This window comes from Zea mays, chromosome 4 (genome assembly GCF_902167145.1).
Source record: "Zea mays cultivar B73 chromosome 4, Zm-B73-REFERENCE-NAM-5.0, whole genome shotgun sequence".
NCBI classification, from domain to species: Eukaryota; Viridiplantae; Streptophyta; class Magnoliopsida; order Poales; family Poaceae; genus Zea; species Zea mays.
Window position 1 is genome coordinate 163,716,852 of NC_050099.1, and position 11,688 is coordinate 163,728,539.

The 11,688-nt window shown below is 45.5% G+C and overlaps 1 protein-coding gene across 1 annotated transcript; it reads left to right on the top strand.

Moving 5' to 3' along the window:
* Positions 1–3,637: 3,637 nt before the first annotated feature.
* Positions 3,638–11,398, top strand: LOC100381789 (DNA topoisomerase 2). The gene is made up of 22 exons (NM_001321354.1): positions 3,638–4,312; positions 5,411–5,703; positions 5,804–5,870; positions 5,958–6,228; positions 6,310–6,509; positions 6,594–6,803; positions 6,884–6,997; positions 7,171–7,278; positions 7,387–7,551; positions 7,632–7,817; positions 7,901–8,056; positions 8,153–8,286; positions 8,369–8,537; positions 8,730–8,924; positions 9,011–9,197; positions 9,281–9,330; positions 9,400–9,816; positions 9,897–10,035; positions 10,145–10,206; positions 10,287–10,355; positions 10,446–10,539; positions 10,639–11,398. The coding sequence occupies exons 1-22, from the start codon at positions 3,764–3,766 to the stop codon at positions 11,220–11,222; spliced, it is 4,419 nt and encodes a 1,472-aa protein (NP_001308283.1). The 5' UTR covers positions 3,638–3,763; the 3' UTR covers positions 11,223–11,398.
* Positions 11,399–11,688: the final 290 nt, after the last annotated feature.

Below are 11,688 nucleotides of genomic sequence, written 5' to 3' on the forward strand. Positions count from 1 at the left end.
CAGACCAGCCGAAGCATTACGCAAGGTATTAAGACCTCGAAGGAGTGTAACCACTCCTCCGAGGCCTCGGGGGCTACACCCGGCGGGTGCGCTCGCGCGCACCCACCGGAACAAAATGCAACCGAGAAAGGCTGGTCCCCTTGCAAAAAAGTGCGACGAAAGCCTCCAAGCGAGTGCTAACACTCCCTTCGAGGCTCGGGGGCTACTGTCGGGGACCATAATTAGGGGTACCCTCAAGACGCCTAATTCTCAGCTGGTAACCCCCATCAGCATAAAGCTGCAAAGGCCTGATGGGTACGATTAAGTCAGGGATCAGTCCACACGAGTGACTCGATCACGCTTCACCCGAGCCTAGCCTCGGCCAAGGGCAGCCGACCTCGAGAGACTTCCGTCTCGCCCGAGGCCCCCCTTTTTACGGCGGACACATCACCGGCTCGCCCGAGGCCTTGGCTTCGCTCAGAAGCAACCCTGACTAAATCGCCACACCGACTGACCAAGTTGCAGGAGCATTTAACGCAAAGGTGGCCTGACACCTTTATCCTGACACGCGCCCCCCCCCCCCGGCAGAGCCGAAGTGACCGCCGTCACTCCACCGCTCCTCTGACCGGTCTGACAGAAGGACAGCGCCGCCTGCGCCACTCCGACTGCGGTGCCACTCGACAGAGTGAGTCTGACAGGCAGTCAGACCTTGCCAAAGGCGCCACGGCGAACTCCGCTCCGCCCGACCCCAGGGCTCGGACTCGGGCTAAGACCCGGAAGACGGCGAACTCCGCTCCGCCCGACCCCAGGGCTCGGACTCGGGCTAAGACCCGGAAGACGGCGAACTCCGCTCCGCCCGACCTCAGGGCTCGGACTCGGGCTAAGACCCGGAAGACGGCGAACTCCGCTCCGCCCGACCCCAGGGCTCGGACTCGGGCTAAGACCCGGAAGACGGCGAACTCCGCTCCGCCCGACCCCAGGGCTCGGACTCGGGCTAAGACCCGGAAGACGACGAAACTCCGCCTCGCCCGACCCCCGGGCTCGGACTCCGCCCTGGCCTCGGCCGAACGACTTCCGCCTCGCCCGACCCCATGGCTCGGGCTCGGCCTCGGCAACAGAGGACAGTCTCAACCTCGGCTTCGGAGGAGCCCCCGCGTCACCCTGCCTAGGGCACAGACCCGCCACGTCAACAGGAAGCGCCATCATCATCCTACCCCGAATCGACTCGGGTCACGGAGAACAAGACCGGCGTCCCATCCGGCCAGCTCCGCCGGATGGGCAATGATGGCGCTCCACAAGCTCTGTGACGACGGCGGCCCCCAGCTCTCTTACGGAAGCAGGGCGACGTCAGCAAGGACTCGACCGCTCCAACAGCTGTCCCTCCGCCAGGCTCCGTCGCACCTCCGACAGCCACGACATCACGCCAGCAAGGTGCCAAGACCTCTCCGGCTGCCACATTGGCATGTACCTAGGGCGCTAGCTCTCTCTCCGCTAGACACGTAGCACTCTGCTACACCCCCCATTGTACACCTGGATCCTCTCCTTACGACTATAAAAGGAAGGACCAGGGCCTTCTTAGAGAAGGTTGGCCGCGCGGGACCGAGGACGAGACAGGCGCTCTCTTGGGGCCGCTCGCTTCCCTCACCCGCGTGGACGCTTGTAACCCCCCTACTGCAAGCGCACCTGACCTGGGCGCGGGACGAACACGAAGGCCGCGGGACTTCCACCTCTCTCACGCTCGACTCCGGCCACCTCGCCTCTCCCCCCTTCGCGCTCGCCCACGCGCTCGACCCATCTGGGCTGGGGCACGCAGCACACTCACTCGTCGGCTTAGGGACCCCCCTGTCTCGAAACGTCGACAGCAGCCAAATGTCCAGGCAAAGCTAAAATAGCTGCCCACGAGCTATTGTAGCAGCATAAAACTGTTTCCAACGGGACAACCAATCGAGGCAGGCAAAAAGGATGGGAAGAGAGACGATGAAAGGTAAAATAGCTTGCACTGTAGCGAGCAACCATTTTCTTCGTTTGTGTCTGACTACTTGACCTCACCATGTGTTTGATTTATTGGACTGTCTTTTTGCCTGTGCTGTTGGAAACACGTGTCATATGCATAAAGTTCGGGTGGCTGCTTGATTTACCTGGCTCATGTTGTAGTCAGTCTAAGGTGCTGTTTAGTTACGACCGTGTGAATGTAAGCGATAATGGAATGGTTACAACCGTGATCTGAGAAAATGTAACTGAAGCCCGTGATTGTTTGTTTATGGGAACTTCCTTCTCACTTGTGTACGAGATCGGATACCACATGAAGGCGAGCGGTATGCCCATTTGTACTGCGTCGTATCTGTTAACAGCGTGGTCTGTTACCGTCAAAAGCAACCAAACAGGAAACAATGTGATCCGATAACGATGCAAACTGATTACGGACAAAAAAACCCAACCAAATAGCATGTAAGTGTGAAGTTTAAGGGGTGTTTGGAAGCAAATTACTTTTAGAGTTTTGAGATAAAACCATGGTACCAAAGAATACCATAATATTTTTTGCCGAGTGGTGTTTGTCTACATTGAAAAAACTATGTTTTAAATACCATGATATTTTTGGAGTATTTGAAACTCCACTCCAATTCAAAGTTTTTGTTTATGACCAGCCTTGCACATGTATATCTTTGGTTTAATTTTAGTCACTAAAAAAGCAAGCATGATAACTAAAGTGGGATAACTAAATTTTAGGCTATCTGCAGCGGTTTCCCCTAAAATTTTCCCCCTATATCACTTTTTTGTGTCACATCATCAATATTCCATCCCCTGCTTTTCAATCTCCCGCAGCGGTTCCCTCTAAATACTTCCCCTATACCCCACTACAACTATAAAATATCATTTACTACACCTATTTTTCATTTATTATCAATTTTTATTCTACTAACAATTAATTCAACAGTATAAGCACAGTGTTTAGAGGGCTTGCCACAGCCCTCCACATCTAGCGGAGCACTGCTCCCAGCGCTACCACTGTTGCTTGTAGGGGAAGGTTTAGGGGTGGCCGCTGCACCCATCTCGTTACCCTAAATGTACACAGTGCAAGGGGAGGGGGAAGGGCGCGGCATGCGCTGCGGACAGCCTTAGTTCATTAGTCACAAAGGGTTATTAAAAGGGACTAAAGTAGGATTTTACTTCATTTGCTCTCTTCTCTTCCTTTGTGTAGCAAACATCGATTAATTAATATGAATAATGTAGTCATTATTCACAATAATTAATGCCTTTTAGTCACGTTCTGAGATGAGAAATTTGCTGCGAGGGGAGGGACGCAGCGGATGGGTGCGTGGTGGTGGAGCTTGGGAGCGATGGATTGTGGACGCACTTTTAGATTTTTAATAGGAGTCTTATAAATTAAGAGGCACATAACCGTTAAAGTTTGATTTGGTGACAAAGTGATTACATATGGATTGAAGGTAATTGAATGGGAAATAAACTAATTTTTCCCTTAATCCTTTGTGATCCCGGATCATCAAATCAACCCTAAGTTAAAAAATTCCACCGCGCGATCCCTCATCCACTGGTCCCACCATCCGTCCCCTAGTCCGCCGCCTCCCGCCTCACGCACCCCAAATTCAAATTTCGAATCCCAGAAGGACAGCACCGTTGCCCTTCGGCTTCGATAAACACCCCTCAACCCCCATTGCTTTCTAGCCCCAGATCCCCAATCCCCAAGACCCCAACGCCTCACGCACCCCTCAACCCTACCGCAGCTGCGCAGGCACACGACCTCCGTGTGCAGCGCATCGCCGCCATGACGGGTCCCTTACACTCCAGCTCCGGCCACAACGCCGCCGCCGGCGGCGGGGGCAAGACCATCGAGGAAATGTACCAGAAGAAGACGCAGCTGGAGCACATCCTGCTGCGCCCTGACACCTACATTGGCTCGGTGGAGAAGCATACCCAGACGCTCTGGGTCTACGAGGACGGCGCCATGGTGAACCGCTCCGTCACCTACGTCCCTGGACTCTACAAGATCTTCGACGAGATCCTCGTCAACGCCGCCGACAACAAGCAGCGGGATCCCAAGATGGACGCGCTCCGCGTCGAGATCGACGTCGACGGCTGCTCCATCTCCGTATACAACAACGGCGACGGGATACCCGTCGAGGTCCACCAGGAGGAGGGCGTCTACGTGCCAGAGATGATTTTCGGCCACCTCCTCACCAGTAGCAACTACAACGACAACGAGAAGAAGACAACCGGCGGGAGGAACGGATACGGCGCCAAACTCACTAACATCTTCTCCACGGAGTTCGTCATCGAGACCGCTGATGGACGTCGCCAAAAGAAGTACAAGCAGGTGACATGTTTTGGCTGTATCTTGCCCTTTTGATTTGCCATATTTCCGCTGTGGATTTGTTTCGAAATGGAGTAGATCTGGCAAAACATATTAGCTACTTGTTTTTGTACTCGAGATTCTATAGTTGATATGATTATTAGAAGTAAGTGCCTTCTGTTATCAGTTTAAAATCTGGTGGATAAAGCATTCGAGTGCACAATTTTTTTCAGCAGTTCAGTACAGCTTCTCTTTTGATTTGCTTAAGGTTTAGAAGTGAATGAGTTCATAAATTTTGTCCTAATGATACCTAAGAATAAGACTCCTTTTCAATTTAGTACTGAACTCTTGTTGTTTTGTGTTATATGCCAAAGTTGTGACGAAATTTCATATTTAATTGTTCTGGCATTGGCTAGTAATGTTTTGGATCAGCATGACACAATTCGTTACTTGTTGAGTGGCATTGTCAATATGAACTGATTCAGCCTACACATGTTATGGGGGCAGGTCAAATTTCAAGATACTGAGCGTGGTTATTAAAAAGTCGCTTAAGCGTCTTTTAAGCGTCAAAACGCTGCTAAGTGCCTGAAGCACTAAAACGTTTCACAAAAAGCGTAAAGCACTAGCTTTAGGCGTATAAACACCCGCCTGTCGCCTCTGCGCCCTTGTGCCTGTCATCCGCCGCAGCAAGAAAGGGAGATTGAGATGATGGTTACTGATATTGATGATTTGGATGATGATTACTGAGAAATCATAAATGGAAGGGGGATTGAGAGTGACACTTCTGTCATTGTTGTTGTGGGCATGCCATTTTAGTTGATTGTGTGCTTGTGGTTGTCACATGCCATTTTAGAACTTGTGGTTTTAGTTGATTGTGTGCTTGTGATTATGGACGTGTCATCTTAGAACTTGTTATTATGGGAGGTTGGTATTTCCCTTGATATTATTATGTGAACTTATGTTACATTGATATTTTGTCCATGTTGTTTAAAAAGACGTTTTAAAGCTCGCTTAAACGTTTTAAAGTCAAAAAATACTCATGAGTGCTTCAACGATTTATCGCTTTAATAACCATGCCACCATGGTACCGAGTGTGAAGTTCCTTCTTGAATTCAAATGCAGGTTTTCTCTGAAAACATGGGGAAGAAGTCAGAGCCCCAGATTACCAAGTGCAAGCAGGGCGAGAACTGGACCAGGGTCACCTTCAAGCCTGATCTTGCCAAGTTCAACATGATCCATCTCGAAGATGATGTTGTAGCCCTCATGAGGAAGAGAGTGGTTGATATGGCAGGCACTCTTGGCAAAACAGTGAAGGTTGAGTTGGATGGGCACAGGGTGCCCATAAAGAGCTTCTGTGATTATGTCGACCTGTATATGAAGAGTGCTAACTGTGACAGACCTGATAATTTCAAAAAGTCTGTATTAGCTTTGTACATACATGAAGTTTTGGTGATGTCGACAAACAAAACTTTTTTGGGCTGTATCTGATCATTCACACTTGGTTTATTCTTTCAGGATTTATGAGCAAGTAAATGATCGGTGGGAAGTGTGTGTTAGTCAAAGCGAAGGGCAGTTTCAGCAGGTAATATATTGGGTTACTTGTTATGTGAGAGCTGCTTGTTGTTTTGTGGTTACACTTGCATCATAAAAACTTGTTCTGCTATTGCAGGTCAGCTTTGTCAACAGAATTGCCACCATAAGGGGTGGAACTCATGTTGATTATGTCACCAATCAAATTGCCACCCATGTGATGGCTTTTGTGAATAAGAAAAACAAGAATGCAAACATGAAGCTACACAATGTGAAGAGCCATTTGTGGGTCTTTGTCAATGCGCTGATTGACAATCCGGCCTTTGATTCACAGACCAAGGAGACCTTGACCACTCGTCAGGGAAGCTTTGGGTCAAAGTGTGAGCTTTCTAGTGATTTCCTCAAGAAAGGTATGCCATGCAGAACATTACAGTTTGTCATCAGATTTTTGCTTCTCAATTAATGCTAACACTCACTTTGAATGATTGCAGTTGAGAAATCTAGTGTAATCGATAATGTCCTCTCTTGGGCTGATTTCAAACTTAGCAAAGAATTAAAGAAGACTGATGGAAGCAAGAAGTCAAGAATTTCTGGCATCCCTAAGCTTGAGGATGCAAATGAAGCTGGTGGGAAGGACTCTCACAAGTGCACCTTGATTCTGACTGAGGGTGACTCTGCAAAAGCTCTTGCTGTGAGTAATGCATAGTTTCTATATAACAGTGTATACCTCAAATATCGAACTGAAATCATGAGACACTCACTCCCCCCTCTGCAGATGTCGGGCATAGCTGTTGTAGGGAGAGATTACTATGGTGTATTTCCTCTCAGGGGAAAACTATTGAATGTCAGAGAGGCAAACCACAAGCAGATAATGGACAACGCTGAAATTCAGAACATAAAGCAAATCCTTGGTTTGCAGCATGGAAAGCAGTATGATAGCACCAAAGGTTTGAGATACGGCCATCTCATGATAATGACAGATCAGGTTTGGCATATAGCTCCAATTCTATATCAACCAATCAAACTCAAGTTTTGTCTGCTCATGCTTTGACAAACAAACTTCAGGATCACGATGGTTCCCACATCAAAGGGTTGCTGATCAATTTCATTCACTCATTCTGGCCATCACTTCTTAAAGTTCCATCTTTCTTGGTTGAGTTCATTACTCCAATTATCAAGGTATATAACAGTTGGGGTTTATCTTTGGGCATATTTTTATGCATTTTTAACTTTTATTCTTGATCCTTTAGTAATGAGCACCGCAGGCATTTTTTCCCTGACAGATTTGTAATTTTTGTAAAACATGTGTTTGACTGCCATGATGATACTTGAATTCATACTCATTTGTCCAGGCAACCAGAGGCCAAACTACTAAGTCATTCTACACGTTGCCAGAGTATGAAGAATGGAGAAATAATTTAGGAGCAAGTGCAAGTTCATGGACTATAAAATACTACAAGGTCTGCTTGTCCCCGCTTGTTCCTATTGTTTACTCTTCTGTGGGCATTTGCTGAGGATGTCATCATTATTATGTTGTCAATCATTTAAACGGATCATTATTGGTACAGGGGTTAGGAACAAGCACAGCCAAAGAAGGCCGAAAGTACTTCGAAGATATTACTGAACATAAAAAAGATTTTCTCTGGGTAGATGACCAAGATGGCAATCATATTGAATTAGCATTCAGCAAGAAACGGATTGCTGATAGGAAACAGTGGCTTACAAATTTTCAGGTTTAGCACTTGCATCTTTTCCCAGTTTGTCATGTTTTTTTATGCTGGATCCACACTAAACGGCGCAAACTGATTTTCAGCCTGGGACATACATTGACCAACGTGACAAACATGTCAAGTATAGCGATTTCATCAACAAAGAGCTGATACTCTTCTCAATGGCAGACCTGCAGCGATCAATACCTTCAATGGTTGACGGCCTTAAACCAGGCCAGAGGAAAATTCTGTTTTGCTCATTCAAGAGGAATTTTGTTAAGGAAGCTAAGGTGCGCCTTTTTTTACCTTCTTTACATTATAGATTATCCAGAGTTTATTTATTTATTTTTGCTGCTATTTCTATTGAACACAGGTGGCTCAGTTCTCTGGTTATGTGTCAGAACACTCAGCATACCATCATGGTGAGCAGAGTTTAGCAGGTACAATTATTGGAATGGCTCAGAACTTTGTTGGCAGCAATAACATCAACCTTATGTACCCTAGTGGTCAGTTTGGCACCAGAGCTCAGGTGAGATAACAGTGCAAAAGCTTGTGCTTACGAGATGATTGTTATGACATAACACGTATTGTCATGTGTGTTTTACATTCTTATATACCATCCCAGGGGGGCAAGGATGCTGCGAGTCCTAGGTACATCTTCACCAAGCTGTCTCATATCACACGTTCAATTTTTCCGAAGGATGATGATATTCTTCTTAATTATCTGAATGAGGATGGGCAGTCAATTGAACCCACCTGGTAATGCTAGCGCTTGCATGATCTGTGCTTTTCACATTCACGTATTCATAGTGTAACTAATGACAAGCCCACTTTTTCTTAGGTATATGCCAATCCTTCCTATGGTCTTGGTCAATGGTAGTGAAGGAATTGGAACTGGATGGAGCACATATATTCCAAACTACAATCCAAGAGACATTCTTGCTAACCTCAGGCGATTGCTGAATGGAGAGTCTACTGTACCAATGCACCCATGGTACAGGGGATTTAAGGTTAGTATTATGAATTGGCTTTTGCAGTTGCACCAAGGCATGGTTTTGTAAATACTACTACCTCCGTTCTCGAATATTTGTTGCCCGCTAGTTCATTTTTGAACTAAACCACGACAAATAAAAAAGAATGGAGGGAGTACTATATAAACTATTGGTTGTACTAAAGCAAACTTTATATGCCCAAATTTACAGGGCTCTATAGAGAAGACAGTCAATACAAAGGTAGCTGGTTCCACATATACTGTCACTGGAATCATTGAGGTTCTTGACAACACTACACTGAGGATCACTGAATTGCCAATCCGCCGTTGGACTCAGGATTACAAAGATTATCTTGAGAGTTTGGCTCCAGATACTAAGAACAAGGACAAAGTACCATTCATAGAGGTCGTTGAAAACAAAAACGCTTCCAATTGTGTTCATAAATTTTCCACCGTCATAAATGCTATTCCTCAATTGCAACTATTTTACAGGATGTCACATGTCAAGGTGATAATGAAGATGTTTACATTCAGTTCACATTAAGTGAGAAAAATATGAATATAGCTATGGAAGAAGGACTAGTGAAGAAGTTTAAGCTGACAACAACAATTGGGACATCAAATATGCACTTGTTTGATTCAGATGGTAAAATTCGGAAGTATGACACTCCCGAGCAAAGTGAGTTATATCTCATATTGCGCGTTGTTACAGTCCTCTTTTTGCTTGTCATTTAATCACTACTAATTGTAATATTTCTGCAGTACTTGAGGAGTTCTGTCATTTAAGGCTTGAATTCTATTGTAAGAGAAAGGTATATGTGATAAACTTTAAAATTTTCAGAATATTAACTGAGCCATATTAACTAATTTATTTTTCGCAGGAAGCATTGTTGAAAAGCATCAAGTTGGACTTAAAGAAGCTTGAAAACAAAGTTAGGTTTATCCGCTGTGTTGTTGATAATGAAATTATAGTTAACAACCGGAAAAGGGCAGATCTATTTTTGGAGCTTCGGCAGAAGAATTTTGATCCTTTCCCAAAGAAAAAAAAGAGGGCTGAACCAGCTGCTGTAGGTGCTTTAGAAGAGGAGGAAAATGAAGAGAGTCCTGAAGCTGCTGGAGCGGAACCTAGTGACTATGAGTATCTCCTCTCAATGTCAATTGGTACGTTGACTTTGGAAAAGATACAGGAGCTTAATGCTGAGAAACAAAAATTAGTGGATGATGTTGAGGAATTGGAGAATATGTCACCAAAATCACTATGGTTGAAAGATCTTGATGCTTTTGAGAAAGAACTGGATGTAAGCAATGCCATTTTGTGCTGTTATGCTAGCTTCCGTGTTCTGCTACTTCACTTAATCACTTGCCAACTTTGATGCAGGTGCTTGATCAAATGGATCTAGCAGAGGAACTGCAAAGGGAAAAGAGGATAAATGCTGGCAAAAAAGGAGGATCAAAAGCTGCACCCAAGAAACCACGTAAAAAGGCTGCATCTAAAAAGCTGGATAGCGATACAGAAGGTGCCTGTTATTCCTCTTACTGCAGAACGTTTCCCGTGTCATTCCTATGGAAATGATTACCTCTGTTTGAACTCTGAACCAATGTTGAAACTCTGATCGGCTGCCACAGATGATGATTTTGAACCAGCGGTTGCAAAGCGTGGAGCTCAACCGAAGAAAACATCCAGCAAGGTTAGAATCAAATGCTAACCCTGAGTTTACTGAGTACTATTTAGTTGCAATTTGCTGACAAAAGAATTATACTTTCTAAGGCAAATGATTCTGCGTCTGAAGATGGAGATTATGTGGCTGCTGAAAATCAAAAGAAACAATCCAAGAAAGTAAGATTCTCAGAGCAATCTTTTCAACTAATTTGTGTATAATGGTTTTTTATCGGTTTTATTAACAATTCAAATTTAAAAATCTCACAGGCAAGTGCCCATGTGGACGAAGAAGTTGACATGCCTTCGTTAAAAGACCGTCTGGCTGCTTTTAATATCAGCGACTCCTCTCCGGATCATTCTGGTACTGTCAAAGTAGAATTTGTCATCGTGGTCTATTTGAATGATAAAATGGAGAGTTTTCTGTAAAAAAAAATAGCTGATGGATTCTGTAACTTTGCAGCCATGGAAACTGAAGTAACAGAATTGACAGAACAGCAGAATGAAAACAAAGCGACAGAGGGAGCAAGCAAAAGAGGCGGACGAAAGAAGGCGTCATCATCCTTGGCGACGATACCATCTGATGTTGATGAGGAAGTCCTAGAGGTCCAAGCTCAGAAGAAAGGTAGAGGAAGGAAGCCTGCTGCCGTTGTGAAGCCCAAGGCTCCTGCCGCCGCCAGGAAAAGGGCGCCGGCTCAGGGCAAGGTAACACAGAAGAAAATAGATGAGATGCTCAAGGCCACTGAGGATAACAACACCAGTGCATCTTCCCCTGAGAAGAAGGTCCGGAAGATGAGGTCCTCTCCCTTCAACAAGAAGAGCGGCTCAATCTTACAGAGAGGCTCGACCGCTTCTGCAAGCTCTGGAACAACTGTTGAAGCTTCACCACCCTCTGGCAGCTCTGCAGAGCCAGTTGGTGCTGCACAACCTAGAAGGACAGCCAGGGCTACCAAGAAGCCTATCTATATTAGCGATAGCGACCCTGAGGATGAAGTGGAGTTGATTGATGATTCGGACTTTGATGCGGACGGTGACTCTGACGAGTGAAGATTGTAGTCATCCGTACTTTGGCTGCAACAATATCCAGTTTGTGTCGTTGCATGTGACAATTTGATAATGCATTTCTTGTGCGTTGTATGTGTTCGTTGCGTTGTTCAGAACTGTTGCCAAGAGCTCAAGACAACCTGGTTAACTGGTTAACTGAATTGTATGTCTAATTTTGGCATACAAGTGTGCCTGTGGTATGTTTTATGCTCTGATGCTGGCATGCTGCTCTCAGAGCGCCCATTGTGTGCATTATCAAAGTTTGTGCGGGGAGTTTCCAGGGTTATATATACCAAATCTAAGTAGTTGAAGAATCTAGCTACATTTCATCAACATCGGGGATGGTTTCTAGGTGATGAGCATCTAAATTTTTGATTTATTTTACAAAGAATAAGTCTACATAACCCACTGATTTTTAGAGCATGGTCTACTTTACTTTCTCAACTTTAAAACCAGTTGCGTTTTATTA